General features: G+C 42.5%; 8 protein-coding genes and 2 non-coding genes across 10 annotated transcripts; 7 read left to right on the top strand and 3 right to left on the bottom strand.

Moving 5' to 3' along the window:
* Positions 1–62: 62 nt before the first annotated feature.
* Positions 63–145, bottom strand: BYT42DRAFT_t121. Its single transcript has one exon. It is a non-coding gene; the product is annotated as a tRNA-Tyr (tRNA).
* A 2,891-nt stretch (positions 146–3,036) lies between these two features.
* Positions 3,037–3,119, top strand: BYT42DRAFT_t129. The gene has a single exon. It is a non-coding gene; the product is annotated as a tRNA-Tyr (tRNA).
* Positions 3,120–3,950: 831 nt separating this feature from the next.
* Positions 3,951–5,503, top strand: BYT42DRAFT_583970 (uncharacterized protein). The gene is made up of 3 exons (XM_051569839.1): positions 3,951–4,998; positions 5,063–5,158; positions 5,218–5,503. Exons 1-3 carry the CDS (start codon positions 4,393–4,395, stop codon positions 5,296–5,298), a joined length of 783 nt encoding a protein of 260 aa, XP_051419566.1. The 5' UTR covers positions 3,951–4,392; the 3' UTR covers positions 5,299–5,503.
* Positions 5,504–5,687: 184 nt separating this feature from the next.
* Positions 5,688–6,822, top strand: BYT42DRAFT_583967 (40S ribosomal protein S3; the record flags this gene model as incomplete). Its single annotated transcript, XM_051569838.1, has 4 exons — positions 5,688–5,717; positions 5,750–5,752; positions 5,984–6,090; positions 6,184–6,822. The coding sequence occupies 4 exons, from the start codon at positions 5,688–5,690 to the stop codon at positions 6,776–6,778; spliced, it is 735 nt and encodes a 244-aa protein (XP_051419565.1). The 3' UTR covers positions 6,779–6,822.
* Positions 6,823–11,194, bottom strand: BYT42DRAFT_583965 (muts domain V-domain-containing protein). Its single transcript, XM_051569837.1, has 18 exons — positions 11,065–11,194; positions 10,469–10,992; positions 10,306–10,400; positions 9,973–10,234; positions 9,744–9,910; positions 9,523–9,687; positions 9,202–9,462; positions 9,007–9,139; positions 8,679–8,936; positions 8,505–8,606; positions 8,256–8,437; positions 7,981–8,194; positions 7,870–7,915; positions 7,696–7,807; positions 7,447–7,633; positions 7,272–7,386; positions 7,155–7,215; positions 6,823–7,100 (listed from the first exon to the last, which is right to left on the bottom strand). The coding sequence occupies exons 1-18, from the start codon at positions 11,162–11,164 to the stop codon at positions 6,899–6,901; spliced, it is 3,186 nt and encodes a 1,061-aa protein (XP_051419564.1). The 5' UTR covers positions 11,165–11,194; the 3' UTR covers positions 6,823–6,898.
* A 1,273-nt stretch (positions 11,195–12,467) lies between these two features.
* On the top strand, positions 12,468–13,549 carry BYT42DRAFT_583954 (uncharacterized protein; the record flags this gene model as incomplete). The annotated part of the gene is given in 3 exon segments (XM_051569836.1): positions 12,468–12,902; positions 12,973–13,333; positions 13,352–13,549. 3 exon segments carry the CDS (start codon positions 12,886–12,888, stop codon positions 13,547–13,549), a joined length of 576 nt encoding a protein of 191 aa, XP_051419563.1. The 5' UTR covers positions 12,468–12,885.
* Positions 13,550–13,975: 426 nt separating this feature from the next.
* Positions 13,976–14,529, top strand: BYT42DRAFT_583949 (uncharacterized protein). The gene has a single exon (XM_051569835.1). It carries the CDS (start codon positions 14,009–14,011, stop codon positions 14,312–14,314), a length of 306 nt encoding a protein of 101 aa, XP_051419562.1. The 5' UTR covers positions 13,976–14,008; the 3' UTR covers positions 14,315–14,529.
* A 312-nt stretch (positions 14,530–14,841) lies between these two features.
* On the top strand, positions 14,842–16,478 carry BYT42DRAFT_104620 (mitochondrial carrier domain-containing protein). Its single transcript, XM_051562073.1, has 6 exons — positions 14,842–15,043; positions 15,117–15,282; positions 15,359–15,457; positions 15,528–15,650; positions 15,765–15,929; positions 16,015–16,478. The coding sequence occupies exons 1-6, from the start codon at positions 14,967–14,969 to the stop codon at positions 16,393–16,395; spliced, it is 1,011 nt and encodes a 336-aa protein (XP_051419561.1). The 5' UTR covers positions 14,842–14,966; the 3' UTR covers positions 16,396–16,478.
* A 155-nt stretch (positions 16,479–16,633) lies between these two features.
* On the bottom strand, positions 16,634–18,902 carry BYT42DRAFT_583941 (major facilitator superfamily domain-containing protein). Its single transcript, XM_051569834.1, has 8 exons — positions 18,659–18,902; positions 18,480–18,583; positions 18,214–18,400; positions 17,610–18,097; positions 17,446–17,510; positions 17,112–17,291; positions 17,025–17,046; positions 16,634–16,952 (listed from the first exon to the last, which is right to left on the bottom strand). The coding sequence occupies exons 1-8, from the start codon at positions 18,757–18,759 to the stop codon at positions 16,762–16,764; spliced, it is 1,338 nt and encodes a 445-aa protein (XP_051419560.1). The 5' UTR covers positions 18,760–18,902; the 3' UTR covers positions 16,634–16,761.
* A 204-nt stretch (positions 18,903–19,106) lies between these two features.
* On the top strand, positions 19,107–21,543 carry BYT42DRAFT_583919 (uncharacterized protein). Its single transcript, XM_051569833.1, has 10 exons — positions 19,107–19,300; positions 19,397–19,536; positions 19,614–19,995; positions 20,083–20,229; positions 20,298–20,391; positions 20,462–20,601; positions 20,666–20,743; positions 20,814–21,017; positions 21,078–21,159; positions 21,227–21,543. Exons 1-10 carry the CDS (start codon positions 19,133–19,135, stop codon positions 21,391–21,393), a joined length of 1,602 nt encoding a protein of 533 aa, XP_051419559.1. The 5' UTR covers positions 19,107–19,132; the 3' UTR covers positions 21,394–21,543.
* Positions 21,544–25,644: the final 4,101 nt, after the last annotated feature.

Raw genomic sequence — 25,644 nt, 5'->3', positions numbered from 1 at the left:
AGCCCCACGATGGAGAAAATATAATGGAGCCAGAGACCAAAAAAAAGACATGCAAAAAAGTATCCGGCTTGCCAGATTCGAACTAGCGACCTAAAGATGACAGTTTAACTACAGTCTTCCGCTCTACCAACTGAGCTAAAGCCGGTTGTTGAGTGCAAAATCAGCATTTCTTATTCGACGCAAAGGGTCACGTGACCAAAATGGGCCATTCTGATTGGCTGGATGTGTTAAAAGCCCGCTTTTTCCCGCAGAAGAAAGTAATGGTCCGCGCGAAGCCGTTGATGGTCTGCAGTAACTGACTGAAAATGCCCACGTTTTTTTTTCTGTTGTGTTTGAACGAGAAGGCCTACTAAATAGGGGTGTGTGGGTGAGCAGAGTTTGATCTTCATTTCGGTGTATTCATATCAACTGTGCATCGATTATTCCATTTTGGTGTTGATTTTCCTATCGGACACTACCTCCAAGATTACAGTGTTTTTCAGTTTCAACGAAAATCCCTTGTGCACAATGACGAGTGCCAGGTTCGGTGCCTAGCAACGATAGACAATGGCAGTCACTCTTGTTTACATTCAAATATATCAGAAAAGCGATTTGATCCAGACAGCTGCTGTGAGAATATCTTGATTAAAATATTTTAATGAGCAAGGAATATGAACTAGCAAATGGTGACACTACAATAAAAATTGACCTTCTTCCAGCTCAATATCACCAGTTTATTCCCTTGAGTATAAGACGATAAAAAGCACGAAACTTGTAAACTTTCGCCCTCGGGATTATTTAATGGATTGTTAACCAGAAATGAGGACAGTTTCTTGATATGAATGATAAAAATTTATTTCGTGTCACTATTTGCCGTTCTTACTGATTAAAACACCGTTACAAGTCTATAGATCAAACCATTGCTATCTGTATCATGACGCACTTAAAGGAAAAGGTGTCGGCAATATTCAGCCCGAAATAAAAGAACAAGCAAAAGTGACGCTGTTTACTCACATTCAACATGTTGAACCAGCCTAGCAATTGAAGAGAAATCTCAGTAAATGCTAATTCAAAGCCAAGCAAAAGTGTTTGATATTCAGTCAAAAGTATTGCCGACTAATCTCTCTATGTTGGTGGCTCCCTTAGAGCGACTCGTAAGGAGTATATCATGTGTGCTCGTTGAACCCCGCTTCATACAGTTTTAAAGGTTCCTTACAACATGGGCCGACACCAAACGTCAAGGAATCAACAATCTGTTTTACTAGAAGACCTATCGAGCATGCGATCTTCGACTTTGAATTTACCAGCCGCATATTCACAAATTCAAATACAAAAGGGGAGGGGATAGGTTCATTGCTCTACACGCATTAAATCAATTTGGAATTCCTCTCCACGCTTAAACGTGGCAAACTATGCAACAGGTAACAACTAGCAAACCCCGGTCCCTCATCATAAGTCACTTTGCACTTCCGATCTACCCTCTCGATATGTCTCATGGAAGACCGGTTCTACAGTGATAGAAACACCAAACGGTGCCCAAGGTAATTGGGCACACCAGTCCAAAAATACATCCGAGTATTTATATCAAACCGCAATTGGTAGTTCCCCTATTGGCCGATCGTCCTTGTTTTCCCTCTCTCTTATGCCAAAAGCCGACTTCAATGTTAATTTTCTGTTTTAGGAAATACAAAACTACCGATCGCTTCATGCAATTCATTTTCCGAAAGCATGCATCATCCATAAATCTTTGACGTTTGTGCCTTGATTTCTCTTACTTTCCTTTCTCCAGTCACAATCATTTATTCATCGAGTTTTGACGTTAATTCCTTTTTTATTTGATTTTGCCCTATTTTCCCTCATCCTTCGCACTTTGAAGTTACGTGTTGTATCATCGCTCCTTATTTTTCTGTACCTGAGAACCATCCTCCGGATTGTGCATTATCGTCTAAATACTTTGTAAATCGAACTGAATGAACGACATTGAATGAATAGCTACCTTAAAGGCACCAGCACAAGAAGTATTATGCTGAACGGACAACGATCTTATTCAATCCCTTTCTTTGCAAAATGTATCTTAATTAGGACCCTCACAGCAGCAGTATTTTTATTGTACCTTTGAATTGACACAGGGAATCCCTCGGAGCTAATTCCACCCTTTATTTTTATTTTTTACCAATAACGCATACAATTCGATATACGTCGGACAATAGTATAACTCTGTTTTACCCAATCACCTCATACTTCCTGCCTAACATAAATCCTGTAACAATGGTCACCATGACCAAATCCACTCCGCAAGCATCCTCCTCTGCCGTATGCAGGTACCTAGTGTCGCTTCGACACCGGGCTATAATCAAGCCAACGCTACCACGCCTGTTCGTACCACATTTGGACAACATCCATTAAAGGCCGAGCGAAAGATATGAAAACGAGTTTGGAAACCCATTTAATAATATATCAATTTTAATGTATCGGCATATATCTCATGACTTAAGAAATAACAAGGATATCAAGTATTTGTCGAACAGTTATGAAGGCTTGGTACGAGTCCCTTTAATACATTGAAAGACGATGCCAGCAAAACTACAAATATTGCGCCCGCATGCCAACCAAAACGTCTGAATGCCCGAATAATCTTCCAATACTGTTAATTCATAACGCTTTGATAGGAACGAACGCTTATTCAGGGACTAAAATGTTTTCACATCAAGATATAACTCCACTTCGTGGCGAAAAACATAACAGGCATGTACAATAAAATCTGATGTATCCATTAGGATTAAACATAAATCCAAACGTCTAGACTTATGCGACAATATGGTTATAGCACAAGCTAACGAAAACAAAAAAATAAATAGATAAAAACCAGAATAAAAAACAAAAACGTATGCAACGGAAGACACACCGATGCCATCCCATCATGAAGCCCTTAATTCCGCAGTAACTTCCCTCCGAAAATGAAAAGCGGGCTTTAACACATTTAGCCAATCAGAAGGGCCCATTTTGGTCACGTGACCCTCTGCGTTGAATAAGAAATGCTGATTTTGCACTCAACAACCGGCTTTAGCTCAGTTGGTAGAGCGGAAGACTGTAGTTAAACTGTCATCTTTAGGTCGCTAGTTCGAATCTGGCAAGCCGGATACCTTTTTGCTTTTTCTGCATTGTGTTTTTTATTTTTTATTTTATGTTTTATTTAGTATTGACAAACTTCAACGGGCCTCTTAGTTCCTTTTGAAAGAGCTTGGAAGGTGTCTGCTGAATTACTCGAGAATTTTTTTTTTTGTTAATTAAAGAGTCTGTCTATGGTTGGGTGAAAAATTCATCTTTTTTTTTTTTTCTTTATGATGCAACGAAAACAAAACAGGCTAATAGTTTATTTTTATAACGATATGTGGTAAACCTGCACAAGACAATGATAGTCATTAGCGAGGCAATTGGGATGGTAGGAAGTATAGGCATTATATCAAACCTTCCCTATTTGATCTAACTACGAAGACATGATCTAAGGCTGAGAGCGGAAAACATGCATTGCCAAAAATGGCTGAAGCCGTTCTTTGAAGCATTAAAAATATGCTTCGAGTATATTTACAAGCAAAACCCGTGTTCCAAAGGATGTTCACCGGAAATATAGAGACGAAGCAATATGGAAGAAGTAGTATACATAGTAACCAAGGTACGGCAGGGAATCCAGCCAGTAAGTACTGTAAGTACAGCATCTGATATTAAGACAGGGCGATCGCATGGCAACAGAAGCGTTGAGAAACGTTCAGTGTTCTGTCAAAATTACAGTAACAGACCGGCTGTTACCAAGATTACTGCCACTGATGTTAGAGGTGCATGAGTGAATAATATCTCACTGTTGCAATAAACATTGTTGATTTGCGGTAGACATTTGGAAGTCGTCGTTTCTTTTTTCCTATAACCAGAGCAATTATTCTTGCAGACAAAAAGCATTTTATGTCACTCGTAATGTAATCAATAATCTACGTACTGAATATGTACAAAATAGGCGACCATATACAATAAATGTGAGTCTCGGGATAAGTTCAGAAAAAAGAGCGCCGAAGCTCATTAACGTCCATAACACGCAGATTAAAATACCGACTTGTTGCTAGATTTCGCATGATTTTCGGGTCGCTCTCACCAAATAACCGTTGCGATAGTATCCGCTTTCTACAATATTATAGGCAACAACCTATAAGCAGTTGCTCTTTCCTCAAACGTGCTAAATGCTTTTTTAGAGTTACCAAACGCTACTGTGGTGAGTTATGGTTGTGGAGATAAACAGTAAGTAATAACAAATTTATCAGCAGGTGCAGTTTTTTACAGTGGTTTTTTTTTCCCTTTCTTTCCCTGGACCGCCACGTCCGTTATCGCGAAGCCATTTCCGCGATCCGAGTACAGTACACCAACATGGGACATCATCGCAAATCTGCTTCTTGTACCGCCATTCCTCCTGCCTCAGTTTTTTCTTCCGCATCCTCTTCGAGCAGTAACATTCCAGGCAACCTTGCCGGTTTGTCAGATCACGGCCATGGTTATGCCATGATGAATCCCAAAGCCGAAAATTCCGCTACAACAAGCGCACGAACACATACTATCCACGACGAAACTACAATAAGCCAGCGACAGTTGTCTTCATCCACGGTCAACGGGACCGTGTTCCCACTACCGTCGGTTTGCTTATTTTCGCAAAGTGCGCTGGCCAACGAGAATTCACTGGAGGAGGAAATCGTTCCTTACACCTCCGATGATGTATCGTCGGAACATATTACCTTGCTTGTTGGTATACTGGAATCTCTACTTCGGTTCGCGGATGAGATACCAAACTCGGTGGAAAAAGACCTTTGGGACGACGAAAGATTGTCGATCGATGATAAAGTGCCGGACAGTAACAGCGAAAGACAGAAAGAAGAGAGCGGTTGTGCTATCCTTGCGCTGAGTAATTTCAAGGTGCTGGTATGCAGTCTAAGCGACGGTACCGTGACCGATTACCGATACCGAGATGATTTATGTTTGGTAAGCGTCCATTCACACTCATATATCAAGTGGTATAACCTTAGTCATTGCCGCTATTATTTAGGTGGTCATTGTGTCAACCGTCTTCTCTGATGAGACGTTGCTTAAAAATATGAAACTTATGCAGCAAACAATCCAAGCATCTGGGATAACCCAAAAAGTAGCACGCTTTGATTTTTTTTCATGCTGATTGGCAAAAGCTAACTTCATCATTTCTAGGGAACGTGCAAGGAAGTAGGCCAGCATATCCTTCCATTGGCTCGTTATTGGTTTCATCATTCAGAAAATTCCAGGTCATGATTCGCGTCTGCCTGTTGCTGTCAAGAACATGCGAGTTGATCTATCCCGGTAAATCGAATCGAGGGATTAGGTTGATCCACCGTCAATCTGTGTCTTATTCTACAAAATAATGGGTGTAGGATATATTCAATCTATTGCGGTAACAGTTCATGTATGCGGCTTTGATTATCATTGAATAAATGTATGATATGACAAAAAAGGAACAGAGGAAGGGCTTAAAAAATAACCAGCTTATTGCACGTTTTCGATTTCGGTGTTTGAAAACTGTAAAGCTCCCAATGTCCCAGATATTCCGAACCGGACATTGCAAAGCAGCCGGAAAACATCCGCCACGGAGGATCACTTTGGAAGAGGGTCGCCATACTATCGATCTCCCTCTTTTCGTAACCATGGCAGCTCAGATCTCCAAGAAGAGAAAGGTATGTCGATGCTGCGATGGCAATAGATGACATTCGATAAGATAGATACCTGGGGTTGGATGGATGACCAACAGTGATTTTGGATGGGTTGACTGTGACAGGATCATTTATACTCACCACTTGATTTTACTTGTATATTCCATCATTGAACCATTTTCGTCGTTGTTCTTTCGCACTTCCCGAATCGGTTGAATTTTATAGTTCGTAAGTAGTCAATCATAATACTGAGTGAATTGGGCGACAAGATTACTAATGCACAGCTATAGGTCGCTGACGGTGTCTTCTACGCTGAACTTAACGAGTTCTTCACCCGCGAACTTGCCGAAGATGGCTATGCTGGTGTTGAAGTTCGCGTCACTCCTGCCCGCACCGAGTATGTAGAAAATATGGACAAAAAAAAGTATTGCACGGATCACAGTACTCATTTGTCCTTGCGTTGTTTTTCGAAATTTGTTATCTACGATAGAATCATTATCCGTGCTACTCACACTCAGAATGTTCTCGGTGAGAAGGGTCGTCGCATCAGAGAATTGACCTTCCTCGTTCAGAAGCGTTTCAAGTTCTCTGAGAACTCGGTCGAGCTCTATGCCGAGCGTGTCCAGAACCGCGGTCTTTGCGCCATTGCTCAGTGCGAATCCGTCAAGTTCAAGCTTCTCAACGGTTTGGCCGTTCGTCGTGCCTGCTATGGTGTCGTCCGATTCGTCATGGAATCCGGTGCCAAGGGTTGCGAAGTCGTCGTCTCTGGTAAGCTTCGTGCTGCTCGTGCCAAGGCCATGAAGTTCAGCGATGGTTTCATGATCCACTCTGGTCAACCCACCCGCGATTTCATCACCACCGCCGTTCGTCACGTCATGATGCGTCAGGGTGTTCTCGGTATCAAGGTCAAGATCATGTTGGACAGCGATCCTACCGGCCGCAACGGTCCCAAGCAGACCCTTCCCGATATCGTCACCATCCTCGAACCCAAGGATGAGTCCGTCATCACCGAACCCTCTGCTCAGGACTTTGGTGTCCCTGCCGCTGCCCCCGCCGCTGAAGCTCCCGCTGCCGAAGCTCATTAAGGAAAATGGATGCATGCCACAACTTTTATTCACAATAATAAAGCCATTTCATTGAAAAAAAAATTACAAAGGGGAATGTGGAACTGGAATTACTGTTGGTTCGTTGTGGGCGTGATTTTGTTAAGATGACAAGAAAGCAGTAACGTTCTCCTTGAACTCCTCGGTAATGTTCTCGGTGACAATGCAATTCAATAGTCTCTGCAATAATTGTTCTTTTCTTTCTGTCATTCGTTCGCTTAGCATGGTTTCCATCTCTTCCGATTTTTGCTTCGCTGTCTTTAGTACTTGACGAGGCAAATCCGCCAGACGAGCCACATTCAATCTTCACATGTTTGTTAATAGGGAGCTATGTAGTAGGTTAGATAATATGACTCACCCGTAACTCTTCGTAGCAATGCCTTCTACAAGTTTATATAGAAACACAATATTCGGTATGTCTATACAAACAACATCAGCGACTTGCGCGCCGCATCCCAATGTGGTTTTGACTGACCTCCTTCCTTATCCTCGAGAAAGCTCATATAACCATTTTTGGTGGATTCCGGGAACTGATAAGCCAATTCTGCCAAAGCTGGATAATGCGTGACAAATAGTGTGATGGATTGAATCTACATTCAACACAATTAATACCCACTTTCATGACGATAAATATTGGTTTTCGTATTTACTTTGGTGATGAAATGATACAGCACAGCGTAAGCGATGGCCATGCCGTCATGAGTACTGGTGCCTCGTCCTAGCTCGTCCAATATGACGAGCGATCGTGGTGTCGCTTGCTTCATAATGTCGGATGTTTCATGCAACTCGAGCATAAATGTACTCTCGCCAGCCATCATGTTATCCAACACACCCATTCTACGAATTCGATACATCATTTTCCCAAGTTATTTGCATTCAGCCCACTTTTTTCTCTGTACCTCGTGAATACGGCATCAAATATACCGAGCTCGGCAGATTCGGCTGGCACATAGGACCCTATTTGCCCCATGATCGTAATAAGCGCCACTTGGCGAATATAGCAGCTTTTTCCTGATAATTCGCGGTTGTTTAATATGGCTGTAATCGACAGTTGGGTGACAATCTTCATTTACCTCCCATATTGGGTCCCGTTAGGATCAGTGTGCGACTGTTATCCGTCTAAAAAACCGTCTTCCATTAGAGTTCTTTCCGTCGTATGACCAAATATCCTTCACAGTACTTACGTCAAAGTCAATATCATTGGGTACATAGGAGCCACTCAAAAACTGTTCAACCATAGGATGTCTTCCGTTGACGACCTTGAGTTGGGTACGACTAGTAAATTTCGGTTTGACATAGTTAGGAAGACCGGCTACCGTTGCCAATGACAGCAAACAGTCCAACTGAGCCAAATATTGAATCACGTCGCGGAATTCGCCATATTTTTCGGATATCGATCTAGAACCATGCCAAGTTAAGAATTCCGCGTTCTTGTCTAGCGACATCAGATCAGACTTACTGTAGGAAATTCTTATAAGCTTCTTCAGCTGCAAGGGTAAGGAGTTCGCGGTGCCGTTCTCGCTTCTTTAATATTTGCAGCAAATGAGGCGTGTGAAATCGTGACACCGCCTTGGTGCCGCTGATCTTGATCCATTGTGGTGGCACTTTTTTGACGTCGCTGTTTTTCACTTCGAGGAGGTACTGCAATGCAAAAAGTCCAAAATTACTTTTTTCTCCGTATTCTTGCTTCGCTGTCTATCCTATATACCTCGATGCCTGCCACAGTGACGAACTTCAACGCTGAGATCTTGGTGCTCTTCCTCACTTCCTCCAAATATTGATCAAGTTCCTTTTCGATACCGGCGATGATCTAAAAAAGGAGCACAAGTATATACGTCTATAACTGGGCAGTTCAGGTAGGTGGAAGATTTCTGCAGCTTACTTTTTTCTGCTCAGGCAACGCAGGCCAGATCTCTTCTGATTTAAACAGATGCAGTTTACAGTCTGGTTTTTCAATGGCGGTTGTATTGATGTTGGATCGGAAACCCATCACGGCATCACGAATAGAAGGTAGCGCGGCAAAGATGCGTTCTAGCAAAGGCGACGTAAATTTGTGCTCGTTCAAATCTTGTACCCCGTAGAACGCATTCGCGACTTTCAGTAACGCATCTAATACATGGACCATTTCAGAAGGAGACGACTATTGAAAGATACATATTTGTGTTAAATGAGATAAATCAAACCATGATTATACTGAAGTACACACTTACTCGACGATAATGTATCCGGCATAGCCCTTTATCCAGATCAGGGAGTTGCTTAAGAAGCGCCTGCGCTTCAGCCTTTTTGGGATTCTGGGTAACCAGCAATTCGTCAACGGCATTGATTCTTTCATTGAGTTGGCTATGGGAACGATGTGAGTCATAGTTTCGATGCAGGCACGTCTGTAACTGGGTAACCCTTACTCCTCATCAATAAGCGGTCGACCAATCCATTTTTTTAGCAGCCGTTTGCCAAAGCTGGTCCGTGTATGATTGAGTATCCAGAACAGGGAACCTTTTTCTGTGTAGTCGGTGCTGTTGCGATATATTTCCAGATTTGCCAAGGTGTTGCCGTTGAGCAGCATATGACTCCGGGAAGAAAAATGAACGAAATATTTGGTCAACTGAAGTGCGTCCTCGAGTCCAAAATCGCCGAGATACCGTAGTGTAGACGCCAAACTTTTGCTATGAAAATTAGTGTTAACACGCTGGTTATGCAATTCGCCGCATTCTTTTGAGTGTTACATGATGATGTCCGGTAGTTTGACTATTTCTGAGATCAAGTCTTGACTGCCTTGTCGAATATAAAAGTCGGTAACATAACTCAGCGCGGTTTGCCCATCTGTACAGAAACTGTCATTGGTTGGCATACGTTCGATACGGGCTGAATCACGTCGTATGGATGCCGTCCTACTCAGGCATGGTTATCTTATGCCGTCAATACATCAAAGAAACCTCATAAAAACCTTTGCAATAACATGTGCTGAATGAGTTTTTCTGTGGGTTTACTGAGTGACGTTGATATCAAGATCTCTGATGGCTCGATATGCAAGATACGCGTTTCTAATTCACTGCGCATGTAGCCATCATCAAAAGAGTCATACATCACATCACCGGTGGCGGTTTGTACGGCCTGAACAAAAGCAGTAATATTAAAAAGCGATGCTCCAGTTTCCCATGGTTGGAAATACCGACCACGATTCCTATTCTCACTAATTCATCGGCGGCGGTCCCGCCACGGTTCTCTTCCACAATGCACATCAAGTAGTTGGAGGAGGAAACACCGTGAGCCTCATTTTCAACCTCGCTAGTGGTCATTTCATCGACAAAGGTGCCTTTGGTATACAGCTGGGTAAGTTCGCGCTGGAAAGGGGCATTTCGGTTGGATCCCGCCGCCTTGAGCGCGGCGGTCTCTGTCTGACGCACCACGCCGACCTTGTATCCTGCTGCCACTAACCTTCAAGGAATTTGTAAGCCATAAATTCTTGTATTGGCCGGTGGCGATTGATTCCCCGTTTTTCCTTTTACCTTCGAACATGGACTGCCAGCCGATGGACAGGGATACTTGCGGTGTAAAAATTTCGGTCGATAAAATGGGCAATATGCAGTATACGGGAAGCAACCTATAAGCATTGACTCTTTGGGTTAGAGGCGCATTTAGCTTTTCAATAGTCATACTACGTATGTATACCTTTGCATCTTCGCCGAAAAACCGAAACTTATAGCCGACTTCGATGACGAGCAATACATCAGGGTATCGTTCTTTTAGATCAAATACTTGGAGTTCAAGTGGCGTGTATTTCTTGTCCGATGAGACTGTGCCTTTTCCCTTTTTCGTTGTACTCGATTTTTGATTTGACGCGTTGGAGAATCGAGCGAGATTCATTGATGATTTGCTCGAGAGCTCTGGTGATTCTGCATATTCCGCCGCTTCTGTGGATGGGTAGCCGTCATCATTTAAGCGTTCTCCCATGGTTTCATCCTCCATGGATATGTCTAGCTGAGGGGTTTCCGGGATCATTGAATCGTCCGGTTCATCGACGCGCCTTTTTTTCGCAGCGTGTTCTTGTTCTTCGAGTAAGCCAAATCGCTGAACGAACTGTTGATGGCGCTTCTCCTTTGAGGCGTCCTTTTCTGAGATATGGGGTTCAGTTGCTCGCTCCTCATTGTATCCGAATGTACTCTTGAGGTTAATCGTTGAGTCGGATTTCTCTTCTAGTGTGACAGATAAGCAACGGCATTGGCACTCACGGTCGTCCGTTGATTTTATTGTATTAGTTCTCCTACCTCGTTGTGGTGTCGTTGAGCTTGCTTCCGGTGTTTCTTTGGATGGTGATTTAGGCGATTGGCGGAAGAATGCTCGAAGCGATAGTTGTCTGCCAGCCATGATAGTTCGAGATTATGCAGCGATTCACTCTGAAATTCCACTGCCTCATGGCTGAACACGCGTTTGACAGTCACCTACAGGCAGAGTCGGACGATGAAATGCATTTGACATTTTCCAAATGTGGATGATGTCGTCTATGTTGCGTGGGGCAACTCAACTGCTATAGGTATATTTATCATCAAAATAAAAAATTATCAGTACTAGCTGGCTCACATGTTTTGTATGCATTGATAAAGTGGACTTTGTTATCAGTCTGGGTGGAGGATTCACCATGCATTATGGCAAATTCGAAGTCAGCAACGCCAACCGTCATCGCAGCCCAAAGCACCTTTGAAAGAAAAAATCAACGTCTGGAACCAAACGGGTGTCCTTTCCAGATATTAGAATACCCCATGAACTCAGCAAATCCACCATGTTAGTTTGTCTTCACGTCTACAGACTTATCGCTTGAAGCTTCATTGGCGTGAGCAGCCTAGGCTGCCACAGCACAGACCATCCAAAGATTGCGAGTCACAGAATAGATATACTGTAAAGCATGAGACGCTGTTTCTTTTCTGGTAAATCTTCCTCTTCCTCTTTATCTCCTCATTTCCTAGAACTGTACTCATCATTTCTTCGAAAAAGGTTTCTGATATATCAAAACCTCCATCAGGGCCATCGGCTGGCGCGAAGAGTTCATCCAACCGTTGCGTGAGCTCGTAGCTCTCGTCCATAACCTCACCAAACACACTTTTCTATTCGCGAAATACATTTTCCTGTCAGAGTTGTCAAATGGATTTGAGCTTCACGCTTATGTCCAAGAAGGCTTTTTCGTTGAAGTCTCCCTCTCGCTCACAAACAGACGCACGAGAAGCAGCACCGTCTGAGCGGCGACCAGAACCTATCGCGATCTGATCAATCCGTATGTCGAATCGTTTTGCTACCACGCATCGTTCACGCCATCAGATCTACCAAACGCTCAGAAAATTGCACTATATCAAGCAAAGCATTATATACCGCATATATGAACAATGTCATGTATCGCTTTGGACAACATTTGCGGCGCCTGGTTAATCTGCTCCTTGCCATCAAAAAACCGGCGAAACAACCTTAAAACACAATTGCAAAACGAGGGCTTATCTCAACGTGAAATATCAGCGAGACTTTCAACAGAAATCTACGAGCCCGCAAGGAAGTTCAAGCTTGATATCGCAAGCAAAAATTCGCAACATTGATCCTCCATTTCTACCACACTATGATTTTTTGCAACCATTTTTCAATTCCTACGCATCGACATATCAATTCGCGAAAGATAGTATTTATTATGATGTCAAAGCTTCCCCTGAAAACCATTTTCTTGCATTTTATCGGTTATCTTGCTTATTTTCTCAACGAGGTTGGCGCTCCTTTACCTGCTTCCCGATTCGTACCGCCTGGTCGCCGCGGTACATGCTGATTGACACGCAGATCCTATATACGCAAATTCTCAACCTGAACCAAAGAAGCGTTAAAGGGCTAAGCAACCTTGATCTGTGGAGCCGGGTCGTGGATCTCGACAGCAGACCTTTCAAGCAAACGAAGGGCGAAGGATTGTCATTTATGGAACACTGCAGACTGATGGCGTAGGGGTGAGTGTCACCAAGCAAAATTTTTGCAAGTCGCAAAGGAGGCCGGCAACAAAAGGCGAAGGTTCTGGACGAAGATGTACCGTACGTTGACTCGCTTGCTCCAATTGAGCAAAAATGCCTGGAGGGCCGCTGTGTGTTGGTCGACCCAGGACGAAGAGATTTGCTTTTCTGCATGCATGAGTACTCCGAACCAAACGCAAGGATTCGCTATCGTTACACCTCCTGCCAGAAGGCGAATGAATTGAAGACGAAAAAGTACAGAAGGATCAGAGAGACATTAGTCAGCCAATTCCCAAATGTCAAGACTGCGCAGGAGAAATTATCACAACATCCCATTTCAGTTAATGGCCTCGAGACGTACTGTCGCAATCTACGGGAAACAGCAAGCGTATCTCGGGTGCTATCGAATTTCTGCGAACACGACGTCAAACCTATCAGGATACCCTCTTTTCCGAAAACTGCGCCTCTCAGCCTATTTCAATCAATGCCAAGCAGATTCTCGATTGGCGAGAACCATAAATTTGTGCTTTGGATGGGACTAGGATTTAATCATGGGAAATTGGTCGCATCAAATGTCAAGTTCCATGAGCCGATCAGAGGTGTAGGCATGCGACGGATGCTCAAAAAACAAGGTTTCGAGGTGTACCTGCTCGATGAATTCAAACGTCCTCGTGCTGTCCTGACTGCGGCGATCCGTTGGAAAAATTCAAGAAGGTGCCCAATCCCGGGCCATACCGACGAACGAAGCAACCAGAAGTATTATGCCATGGTCTGTTAAGGTAACCGATGAATGAAAATGGATTTGATATTGAATGTGCTTGCTCACGTTTATTCTTAGATGCACAAATCAAAAAATGTAAACACGATCATGGCTATAAATTATGAAATCGAGACTTGGCTGCAGTCCTTAATTTCCGCAAGATCCTGTTTGGCCATCGAGAGAATAACGAAAGGCCGACACTTTTCAAGAGGAAGCGGGCCGAAGCGGAAGCCTCGATTAGCAAGATTCCAAAACATTCATGATATCATCCGGATCAGTTACCGCTGTTCCCACACCTAGATGCCCTAGGGGTAAGTTGATTATTTATTTCCAAAAGTTTGCCTCACATGATGACTCATGCCTTGGTTTCTATTCATAATCTACTAGTAACATAACAATATGCTTTACATGGAATTACTAATCGGTCAATAAAATACTCTGGCACAGCGCTTACATAGTGATTCTCGTAACTTTTTTATGCAATGGTTCGTGATCATTTATTCGGTTTTGCTAACCATTTTTTTCCCGTTGGATCCCGTTTGCTGTGTGTGTTCTTCTGGCATAAAGTTGATTTTTCCGATTATTACAAGCTTCCAATCAAACAAGATTAATCGCATTCAGCTCTTCACTGCGAATACGGTTATTACAGATCTTTCTGAAAAATGCTCACTCTTCCTCAGACGAATGGTCCGACAAAGTTTGTCCGTGGGATCATTCCGAGAAAGAGACGCTTGTAAAAACTCTTACAGCTCATCGACCGATACGCGATTTAAAAAGAACTGATTAAAACCATCTACAACGAGATTCTCGGTGGAAAGCTAAGACTGAGTTCATCAAAAGGTCACTGTAATAATGCTCTATTAGCAATTTTTGGAAAAAGTATGCATTTCCAGTTACGGTGCACCCGGGCCTAAGTCGCATGATGGAAATGGTGTAAAGATGTGATTTAAAGTTTTTGACAAGAAAATTAAATATTGCCGAGGTGAGCTAACTCGCTGTAGTACCTTCATTTTGGAATTCATTAAGAAGCTACCAGTAGGAAAAAGAGAGAAAGACACAGCTCCACGAGGCTCTAATAATATGAAAATGATTATGTAGTAACACGACATTATTTGTAACCATTGGGCAATTGTAGCAAGTTATGCAGTACGTGAAATAACCTGCATTTCCGAGATTGCACAGCATTGAACTATGTACAGAAGGGGATGCGTAATGTCTTTTGTTGTTTTCATTGAACTGCTATAAATTGGCAGCCCTTTGCTCGTCCCTGAATAGTTGTGTCAGACTAGGAAAGAAGGTGCATTGAATAAACTCAGCATCCCCATTTGCCATTGGTCCCTTTCCTATTTTTTGGCGCTACGCAATACAGACTAATTTTCTTTTTTGATTTGATTTGATTTTTTTCGTTGCAAATCGGTATTTCTCGTTTACTTGAATGCCTTCGCATATTACGCAAAATCTCAATGCAAATGAGACAGCACTATGTGGAGGAATAGCCGGAGCGACGGCGAGGTAGGTTGCAGTGGTTGCAATGGTGAATGGTGGCGCGGAGTGGGCTTGATCTAACCTGAATGTCACCGAGTAGAGTCGTGATCGCGCCTTTGGATGTCGTGAAAATCCGGTTGCAGGTGCAGAATCAACCATACAGTCTAGGAAGCATGCTCAGTAGACCATCGACAATGACCTCTGGCGTAAAGTATACAGGAATGTGGCAAGCATTTCGGGTGATTGCAACAGAAGAGGGTGTCCGAGTAAGTATTACTATACGACAATGTTGTTTGTTTTAGCCCTTGAGTGATACAATGTTAATAACGAGCTGGTTTCTAGGGACTTTTCAAGGGCAACATGTCAGCTGAATATTTGTACCTATCTTACGGTATCACGCAATTTTATGCTTATCATCATTTGGACACCCTACTGGATAAGGTACAGTGACAAAGATTGTAAAATGGGATAAATTTCCGGTAAAAAACACGGATCATTAACATAACCTTAGTTTCAAATGTCGTCCATGATCCGCGTATTTGTCTCGGGTATGCTTGCCGGAAGTATTGCTACCACAATTACCTATCCTTTCGATCTGTTACGTACTCGATTTGCCATGCAAGGCTCCGAGAAAGTAAGTTGATTATTTGTAAATGAACGTGGTTCGGAAACCTCGAGGAAAAAGGCAAACAGAAAGAGAAGAACGAAACAGAAACAAAACATTGATTAATATTGACAATAACATTAGACCTTGTACCACAGCGTCAGCCATGCCTTACATCATATTTATCATAGCGAGGGCCTATCGGGATTGTATCGTGGTTTGATGCCATCGATTACACAAATCATGCCATATATGGGATTGACATTTTTAAGTTATGATATGTTACGTTCCGGAGTTCAATGGTTAAAGGTAAAGTGCCTTTTTTCTCATATATGTAATGAATTATCATCTCAAATAAACATTACTCATACCAATGATTTTTGCCTGGATGTAGGACCATCATTACACATCGAATAGGTACGATGTGTTCCACGACATGGCTTGTGGATCGTTAGCCAGTATTATCAGCAAAACCGGAGTGTTTCCATTGGACGTGATTCGTAAGCGACTGCAGTTGCAAGGACCTCACCGCACAGATTACGTTGTGACCTCCATTCCCTGTTATGCACGACGTTCGATATTCGGGTGTGCAAAGGCAATTGCACGGACGGAAGGGTTCCTGGCACTTTACAAAGGGCTGGCTCCTGGATTGCTCAAGGTGGGCCCTGCAGGAGCTGTCAATTTCCTGGTTTTCGAATGGGCGAAAGCGTCATGTCAGCGAATCAAAGAATCGGGTCTCCCTACGATTTCTGAAAACACTTTATGCATTACATAGATCATTTATATCATCTGCAACTTTTCGCATCCCATCCTACATATCATATTCATCTTTCATCGGCATGCATTATTTTTTTTTTTTCCACGCTTTCTCTCAATCACTCACTCTCTTTTTTTTTTCCTCCCTTTTCCACATTACAGTACAGTGCAGTAGGTTGGATGTATGTTCATCGTTTATTTTGATTCCATTGTTCGAGGCACAAACTACAGTAATAATAATAAAATAAAAAAAAAGTTACTTGTAATCGACAGATTGTGTAATGATGGTATTGTAGACAAGATCAGTAAAGTGATAAAAAAATGGAAGAAAATAGAGAATGAAATAGACAGATTGAAAATAGAAAATGAAGGATGTAAGGTTGAATTATGAACGGAAACGAGCAAGGATGGTTCGGAATAATTTTTTCCAGTCCATCATGATGGGGCTGAAGGCCAATAAAGCAAAGGCGAAAACCAACATGAGGGTTTCGAAGCCTGCTTTAGACATCAACAAACCGGCGATCACGGGACCAATGAACATGCCGATGGAGTAGGCCATATTATACAAGGCGTAAACTATAGGCCCAAAAAAGAACAGTTCAGCAAACGGCAGTTCCTAAATTTTCACCCTTTGAGATGTTATCATACCTTGTGCATATGCAGCTCCACCCTTCAAAACAAGCAAAAAACGGTGAGCCACTGAACCAATCAGTTTACGTTCCAAGTATCGCTTACCATTTCGTGCACAGTTTCACCCATTTCAGGTAACACTGGAGTGAGTGTAACCGGACTCGATAAACCAAAGATCATGAGAACAGGGATGATGAGGTAGATCGAAGGATAGTGGATAGCCACCAAAGGTGAAGCGATGGCCATCATAATCATACCAGTAGCCGAAATGATTTGGCGACCAATCTAAATCAGGTAAGAATGAGCCATCCCATTCCGTGCTATTGTTTCTTTTCTTATTGCAGAACCCAAGTTTTTTCTTTTTTCTTTTTTCTTATTTTTTCATTGTTCTTTTTTCTTCTCCCATATTTATGAATTTTTTTATCCTTGTTCCACTTACTTTATCGGATATATGCCCGATTAAGGGCGCCAGAAAAGCTGGTACCACCATGGCAACAAAGAGGACTTGCAAAAATAAAAATAAAAAAAAAACAAATTTAGCAAGTGAAATAAAAAAATGAATAATTTGGGCGTCATGTTATTGTGCATGACTGAAACACTTACGTCCCACCACGGAAGTGGAGGCGTCATATCGCTTCTGCAAATAGATGGGCAGGGCCGGTTCAATGCCTGAAAAGACAGAAGCGCTGACAATCACACACAAGACGCAAGACAAAATGCGCCAGTTCTTAAGCAAACTGAGCATGGTAATTGGTGGATGAGAGACAGGTGGTTGGGCGGTAATCAAGGGCGTTTCTTCGGTGGGGGATGGGATTTCCACATCTTCTCGAACAGCAGAAGCCTTCATGTTGGCTTTCTCGGTGCGGTTGGCATGGGCGGGTTCGGCCACCCAGACAATGGCAATAAAGTTGATCAGCGCAAACCCAGCACAGAATATGAATGGTGCACTGAATCCTCCAAACTCGTACAGAAATCCACCCGCAGCGGGACCAATGGCAAAACCGACAGTGTGAGCGGTAAGAACAGTACCCATTACGACGCCTAGTCTCTTGGTGGGAAACACATCAGCAAGCATTCCCAAACCGATGGTCCTAATAGTCGAAAGAACATTTTCTGAGCAACCGTAGATCATTTTGGTGGTTGATTTTTTTTTTTTCAGTGTATCACCAAGTTGTTTTCAATATATTTTAATTTTTTTTTCTCATACCATGATGCACCTCCCGCTACCCCCTGAGCCACTCGTGCCATGACCAGGAGTATGTAGGTATCGGCAACAGCGAATCCGAGAGTAGAGACCGCCAATCCCAGCATGCCAGCCATCATTGGATAGCGGCGATTCTGGTATTTGTCGGATAATACCGCAAACAAAGGGGTGGCTGCCAAAAGGCCAAAGGCTAAATTCGGATCAGAACCCATATTTCGTTAGCATATGACAAGATCTAAGAAGGGCTTTCAATCTTATTGTTGTCTTACCGTAACAACCAAACAGAAAGCCGACCATACTGGAATCGCCTTTGAGGCGATCAATGACAAGAGCTGGAAGACAAGGGATGACCACGCCATAAACCAGCATATCACTAAAAGGAAATGAGGCGCATCAAACGCTTCAGCGCATAATGATCTTGCACAGGCAGTTATGAACAGATCCATACGTAAAGAGCGTCAATGCCACGACGCAGGCAATCCCAACACGCGATCGTCGAGCGCGATGCCAGGCTGAACCAGATTTGACCGTTGGACAGTTTTCGGTCATTTAAAGATTGGGATAATAATGAAAAATAAAGAAAGAAGAGGAAGAAGAGGATTAAAAAAATTTCAAGATAACAAAAAAACGAAAAGAAAAGCGCGAAAATTGCCTTTTTTAAATGGTTGGAACCAAGCCAAAAAAAAAAAAAATAGTTGGGTGGGCATATCATGAATGTGTCAGGGGCGAAAAAGAAGCAGAAAAAAAAAATGGCAAGATTCAATTTCCGTCCAAGCGGAGGATCAATATGGGATCTCATGCGGAGTTGGTCTGTCACAACCCAAAAACTCAAAAAAAACCACACAAATTGTACAGCCAATACAGCGTGCACTTGTCTTTTTTTTTTTTTTTTTCCTCTTTCGTCTTTTCTCACTCTCTTCCCATGATACTTTCAGCCTCAACTAAACGCTTCATACGCTCAAAAGTATGGATGCATAGCACTTTGCCAAAAGCAGGTTTCCAAACATCCGTGGCCTCCTGGAACCGACGTATCGTGCCATTAACTACTTCGAAACGTCCTGAACTTAAACGCCACAACCACTTCAAACAAGTAAATAAATCCACTCACACCCGATAAAACACATACCTTTTGGCCTCGAGTCATAACCCTCGCTATTTTATCAAAATTACCGTTTTCATTGTCAAGATCTCCCAAGACGATTTGGATTATTTCCGCACCGTATTATCACCTAATAATATTCTCCACGATACAACCGAACAAACGCCTGGTTCCAGCTTTTGGCCTTTGAATGTGGATTTCTTTAATCTATACCGGGGTTCTTCAACGTCTGTGTTCTCACCTACCGTATTCGAACTTCTATCAGACCCATTGCTTACCAGCATCGCGTCTTACATTTCTCTAGTCTCTGTCTATACCCCACCAACACCCAACAGGTCGCGGACATTCTACGCTATTGTAACACCAACCGATTAGCAGTGGTGCCTCAAGGTGGTAACACAGGAGTCAGCGGAGGAGCTGTGCCTGTATTTGACGAGATTATCATCAATATGAGTAAGATGAACAATATCCGCTCTTTCGACAACATTTCCGGGGTCGTGGTGGTGGATGGTGGTGTGGTACTGGAAGCATTGGATCAATACCTGGCGGAAAAGGGATTCATGGTACCACTCGATCTCGGCGCTAAAGGGTCTTGTCAGCTGGGTGGTAATGTGAGCACGAATGCTGGCGGCTTGCGATTAATGCGTTATGGAAATATGCATGGGAATGTGCTTGGTCTAGAAATCGTAGGTTTTTTTTTTCAGCCTCGATCGTTCGTCCGTTCCTCGGTAACTCACCAAGAAACAAAAAAATCCTTTTTTTTTCTCTCACAGGTACTGCCAGATGGTACAATTGTGGATAATCTATCAACCTTGCGCAAGGATAACACGGGATACGATCTAAAACAGATCTTCATTGGCGCGGAAGGAACTTTGGGTCTTGTCACTGGTGTATCATTGCTGACTCCGCAACGTCCCAAGGTAAACATGGCCGATCCTATCGTCTTCACAAGACTTCATATACGTATTCATATGACTTTTTTTTTTAGTCCACTAATGTGGTCATGGTGGCCATGAATACCTTTGAGGATGTTCAACAGGCGTTCAAGATGGCCAAACAGGATTTGTCGGAAATTTTGTCCGGTAAGACGGTTTTGGCTTCCACTCAGGTTTCGGTGGCGCGTGAACTGACAGAAAGGAAATGACCGTTTAGCATTTGAGTTTTGGGACAAGGAGTCTATTGACGTCGTAAAGAAGGGCATGAATCTCGAGATCCCTTACCCTATTGCCAGTGATTCCAAGTTTTACGCATTGCTTGAATCGCAAGGCAGTAATCAGGAACACGATCAAGAGGTACGTTGCGTCACGATGTTGATAAAAAAATATCAAGTTATGACTCATATTGCTGGCGGTATAGAAATTGGATAGTTACCTTGGACGACTTTTGGAAGCTGGGGTGGCCGTGGATGGCGTCATGGCCCAGGATGCAAAACAGGTAAATTTTATGCAGAATACTATTCTTTCGTGGTCGGCTTACGAATTCTTCGATTGCCTACTTTAATCAGATGAATGCTTTGTGGTCTTGGCGCGAAAAGATCCCCGAGGCGATCAACAATCTCGGCGCAGCCATGACGTACGACTTTGCCATGCCTGTACCGCTGTTTTACAAGATGGTCAATGACAGCAAGAAGTACTTTGAAGAGCGTGGTTTATTAGGTGAAGGCAAGGTGTATTCCAACCTTTTAGCATTTGGCCACGTCGGTGATGGAGTAAGTGTCATTGTAACAAATATCGTGGCTTATTTCGCAATGCTCATCTTGTGCCGCTAGAACTTGCATATCATGGCCAACGTGAAAGACTTTGATCCCAAAATTCACGAAAATATGGATGACTTTGTGTTTGAGTGGGCTAGTAAGTTATCAAGGTACGAAAATCTTAAAATGACCACGAACGCTAAACTTTGTCATTCGAATATCAGTCAAACATAAAGGCTCTATTACCGCTGAGCACGGTATCGGTATCAGCAAAGTGAACTATATGACCCGCTGCAAGACTCCTGCTCAGTTGAAGATGATGCGAGCCATCAAGGACACGTTCGATCCAAACGGTATCATGAATCCGTATAAAGTCATCCCTTCTCAGTAATGCTGCCAGCTGCAGTCTCAATATTGATCGTGTCAAAGGTAAAAATGCCACTACGAGGTATACAACAAAACTTAAAAATGTGTATCATCATCACTGGAACAAATAAAATATTTGAAAAATGCTGTGCTATTTTTTCCATCTTCCAACAATGCACACACGGGGAGCAATAGATGATTGCCAGACTTGTTAAATTATTAAAAACTTCATATTATTGGTGAACCGAAGGGGACGCATGGGTTGATGAGTAACCTGTCTTTTTACACAAAACCTGTGACGAAGAGCTGTATTCCAGCATTGACTGCATTAATTACAGGCCGGATTCGAGAGATGCGTTCGGAGTAAGTTCCTGGATTTAACATAAAGAGTAAGTGTTTTGTATCCTAACCTGATTTTGCGCGCTAATTCTGGGTGTCAGACCAATGACATCCTGATAAATCGACCAACTACTGTATGTTCAACCTTTTGATCGTAATCTACTTGGAACATTCGTCTTAGATCCGGGTGGAATCATACTCTGATCAATAGGGTGAACATGATGTAGTGATGATGGTTGCATTAACGCCATATGTTTTCATGTCACATTTGATAGAACAAATGATGTTTACTTGATTCACATTATGCCATATCGGTTTAGCCATCCAAAGCTGTCAGAAAAGAAAAATGGCGGTCATGAGATTTGGCTGTTTATAACTTTGATCATGTTACTGCAATGTTATTCACAGACGAAAGCTGCACCACTCAAAACAAAGGGATGTACGCATGAAAAACCTTGGGGTCCCTACAAATAATGAAGAGAAGAAAACAGAATCCTGAATTGCAAATGAAAAAAATAGTCAGTGCACCCCAAAAGAAAAACCGAGACCTGGCGCGATATAGACTGTTCAGCTGATATTGCAAATACATCATTCCACGCTAGTTACGTTTGTGCATTAGAGTAAAACTAGCGATACTTCACTCAGCTTTCATAGGTAGAATAGCTCAGTGTAAACTAGATCAATGCTCACTTGATATTACATCACGATTCGGAGAATTCCCAAGGGATCCAGTTGACCTAATGCGATACCACAAACGAAAATTCCAAGCGAACTTCAAGATCGCCGTGTAATTGCAAATCCGAATATGACTCTTGGCTGCAAAAGACGCCTTTGACATAATATTCCCTCTTCTCCATGACTATGGCGCATGCTCACTTACCGAATGACCAGCTTCCTGCAGAGGAAGTATTGCAATAATGTTATCTATATAATTAAAATCTTTGAAAAATTAGCAATTTGTAAATCACATGATCTACACTAAGTTATCAAGGCCTGTTAAACCTTTTTTTCATCTTTCAACCATGCCTCGCTGCCCACTTTCACGATAATAGGCGAAACAATCAGCAGCAAATGCCGTTTGCGCCAGTTGTGGTTAAACAGAGCATCGTCGCCGTTCACATAAAATGTGAGTGGAGCTCTTTTTTGAAGAAAGGTGATTGACGATACGACGATCTGGTGTTTTGTAGCATCATTTAATTTGGGTTATCTGTCAGTTATACTGTATATGCCCTTTCATTCTCTTCAGTAATCGAATGATACATGGAGCAGATATGCTTCGATCTGTGTAGCTCATCATTCATGCATCAGTGAGGTGGCTATTGTTTCATCCATGGAAAATCACATATTTTTGTCCGAATTTTTTCTTCTTCTTTAGTTTTGCATCTCTTCTGTTTGCCTGGAAATCCCTCACTATCATTGCATCCATCATCCATCATCCAGACTATGGCGTGTATCTGATCCGGTCGATTCGATTATTATGAAAAAAGGTACCTTTTGTGTGATACGACTATCCGTTTTTCGACAAGAAAAAATTTACCTGTCCTTTTTCTCTATTCTGTCTTTAGCTTTTGGTTTTCTCTCCGGTTTTCTTTTGCCTGGCAAGCCATTCAAGCCATCCATCCCTCCAAAACCTTTCTACTTTGTTCGGGCACCAGATTGTGGCCAATCCGGTTTTTGTCGTCAAAGGACATCTTCGGTCGTGTGGCTCTCTTTCTCATCGGGAAACGCTGACGCGTCCTCCTCATGTTGCCCTCATTTGGATTCCTACTCTTGATATCGTCTTTCATGTAAGTATTCTTTTCGCAGTCTTCCCTCTTTTTTTCGCCACAGGGTTTTTTGTGAGATTTTTACTGACGCAAGTTTTATTTTCTTTAATTTTTACTCGGGAAAACTATCGATATCTGGCCTCCAGCTCGAAATTACCGGCACTTCTGACCACATCAATATCTTGGCCCTGCTCAAGCTGACACCACCGCCCCAAAAATATTCCGCCGCTTAACTGTTTCTGCAAGCAATTTTCTTTTCCGCATCGAAGAAGAAGCTTACGTGTGGTCCGTATACATATTTTCTTTCGGCACAATGTTTGATTTAAAGGTAAACCAACCGAAAATGTTCCACTTTTTGGCCCATGTGGTTGACCTGATCATCATTCTTGCATTGGCAGAGTGACTATTGTTTCATCCATGGGAACTCATTCATTTTGTCTTCAATTTTTTTCTTTTTCCTTTGGTTTTCTCCCTCTTTCCGTTTACCTGAAAAGCCCTCACTATCATTGCATCCTCACCCGCATCCACATCCATCATCCATCATCCAGACTATGGTGTATCCGGCGTCTATCTGTAACCGGTCAAGTCGAGTATTATCAAAAAGGTACCTTTTGTGTGATGTGACTATTCGTTTTTCGACAAGAAAAAACTCACGTTCTTTTTTCTCTACCCCTTCTTTAGCTTTTGGTTTTCTTTTCGCTAGGCAAGTCATCCATCCCTCCAAATCTTTCTACTTTGTTCGCGCTCAAATGTGGCCAAACCGGTTTTTGTCGTCAAAGGCATCGTCGGTGGTGTGACTCTCTTTTTCATCGGGAAACGCTGACGCGTCCTCCCCAGGTTCCTCTCATATGGATTGCTGCCCGTGGTATCGCCTTCGATATTTCTTCCCGACCATTTTATTTTGTAGTTGTAGTATGTATTTTGTATTTTAGTGAATAGTCTTCTTGCAGTCTTTTCCTCCTTTTTTTTCCCACAGGGTTTTTAGGGGGTTTTTACAGACGCACCTATTGTATTTACTTTTTTTTTTTATATTTGTATCCTTTCTTTATTTCGGTCGGGAAGCCCTCGGTATCTGCTGCATCAAACATCAAAGGTAAAATATCTCAACGAAATTTGAATCAACCAAAGAGCTTACTAACTCATTTTTTTTAAATACCCAACATTCCCACACATCTTTGTAGATCTATCATAACCTTGGGCGGGACAGAACGGAGGGGGTCAATAAGTGCTGCTTTGTTCATTAAAAGTGTTTCATGGTATGCCAGAGTATTGACATTAATATACCAAAGTTCCATCAAGAGTCTCGCCCAGGTTATGCCGTATTGCGTTAGGCTTTTTGTCTGACGAATGTCGCTCAATGTAAGAGTGCGGCATCCAGTAGCAGGTGGCATCCATTGCACAGCGGGTGTACGGCTTGTTAAACATGATCGATATTCACAAATCATTGACACATATTGTCTGCCCACATCAAAACAATGTTTGCGCTCACGTACATTCTCTTGTAAGAGATTGTAGTCCATACAGCACATTTGACAGATCGAACGCCGAAATCATGTTGCTGTGGATGGCTCATATTGGTCAAAGCATCTCAAGGTCCAACTTTTGGCTGCCCAGATAAAGTATCATTCCTGTGACATTTTTTTTTTTTTTTTTTTTTTTTTTTTTTTGCGCAATTGAAGTGATCAATTTGCCACTAATCTTGCTAATCACTTTCACTGCTTCTTACTTTTTTATATCGTGACGAACCATTGGTCAACAATAATCGATGCGACTTGAGCGTTGTGGCTGAGTGTGAGCCACTTTCGCAAAAGGTTATCTTTAGATCGATTGGTGACAACTGATTCGCAATAAAGATAGTAACTTTGGGTTTATGTACTGGGGTTTTCTAAATAAATCGGTTCCTCTTCAGACAATCACAAAAGGATCATTCGTCAACTGTCGGAGGTTAATTCGATTAACAATAGCAACTTCATAAATAGCCAAGCGGAAGTCGGTTGTAAAGAATGGTTGACGTCTGGCAAAAAAAAAAAAAAACCAGCTATACTAACTTACTTTTTCTTGAAAATATAGTACGAAAGTTCCGAAAAAAAAACGATTGCGAGATTGTAAAAATGCAGATTTTTGTCGGTGGTGATTTTTGTTGGCCACAGTGATCAACAAGCACGTCAACT

This window comes from Radiomyces spectabilis, assembly GCF_025331425.1.
Source record: "Radiomyces spectabilis strain NRRL 2753 chromosome Unknown BYT42scaffold_13, whole genome shotgun sequence".
Classification (NCBI taxonomy): domain Eukaryota; kingdom Fungi; phylum Mucoromycota; class Mucoromycetes; order Mucorales; family Radiomycetaceae; genus Radiomyces; species Radiomyces spectabilis.
The sequence above is the reverse complement of the archived record's forward strand: the minus strand, read 5'-3'. Positions and strand labels throughout refer to the sequence as shown.

Excerpts from the sequence above, each read along its gene's own strand:
- BYT42DRAFT_583965 (XM_051569837.1), bottom strand. The coding sequence starts at position 11,164 with ATGGCTGGCAGACAACTATCGCTTCGAGCATTCTTCCGCCAATCGCCT. Across the intron at positions 8,607-8,678 it reads CGTTGCCTGAGCAGAAAAAA|ATCATCGCCGGTATCGAAAA; the intron begins GTAAGCTGCAGA and ends CTCCTTTTTTAG. Across the intron at positions 7,634-7,695 it reads TTTGATGCCGTATTCACGAG|AATGGGTGTGTTGGATAACA; the intron begins GTACAGAGAAAA and ends TCGAATTCGTAG.
- BYT42DRAFT_104620 (XM_051562073.1), top strand. The coding sequence starts at position 14,967 with ATGCCTTCGCATATTACGCAAAATCTCAATGCAAATGAGACAGCACTA. Across the intron at positions 15,044-15,116 it reads ATAGCCGGAGCGACGGCGAG|AGTCGTGATCGCGCCTTTGG; the intron begins GTAGGTTGCAGT and ends GTCACCGAGTAG. Across the intron at positions 15,651-15,764 it reads CCATGCAAGGCTCCGAGAAA|ACCTTGTACCACAGCGTCAG; the intron begins GTAAGTTGATTA and ends CAATAACATTAG.
- BYT42DRAFT_583970 (XM_051569839.1), top strand. The coding sequence starts at position 4,393 with ATGGGACATCATCGCAAATCTGCTTCTTGTACCGCCATTCCTCCTGCC. Across the intron at positions 4,999-5,062 it reads ACCGAGATGATTTATGTTTG|GTGGTCATTGTGTCAACCGT; the intron begins GTAAGCGTCCAT and ends GCTATTATTTAG. Across the intron at positions 5,159-5,217 it reads CATCTGGGATAACCCAAAAA|GGAACGTGCAAGGAAGTAGG; the intron begins GTAGCACGCTTT and ends CATCATTTCTAG.
- BYT42DRAFT_583949 (XM_051569835.1), top strand. The coding sequence starts at position 14,009 with ATGCAATGGTTCGTGATCATTTATTCGGTTTTGCTAACCATTTTTTTC.
- BYT42DRAFT_583941 (XM_051569834.1), bottom strand. The coding sequence starts at position 18,759 with ATGACCGAAAACTGTCCAACGGTCAAATCTGGTTCAGCCTGGCATCGC. Across the intron at positions 17,511-17,609 it reads CTCCACTTCCGTGGTGGGAC|TCCTCTTTGTTGCCATGGTG; the intron begins GTAAGTGTTTCA and ends TATTTTTGCAAG. Across the intron at positions 17,047-17,111 it reads GTGAAACTGTGCACGAAATG|GGTGGAGCTGCATATGCACA; the intron begins GTAAGCGATACT and ends CTTGTTTTGAAG.
- BYT42DRAFT_583919 (XM_051569833.1), top strand. The coding sequence starts at position 19,133 with ATGATACTTTCAGCCTCAACTAAACGCTTCATACGCTCAAAAGTATGG. Across the intron at positions 19,996-20,082 it reads ATGTGCTTGGTCTAGAAATC|GTACTGCCAGATGGTACAAT; the intron begins GTAGGTTTTTTT and ends TTTCTCTCACAG. Across the intron at positions 20,744-20,813 it reads TGGCCCAGGATGCAAAACAG|ATGAATGCTTTGTGGTCTTG; the intron begins GTAAATTTTATG and ends TACTTTAATCAG.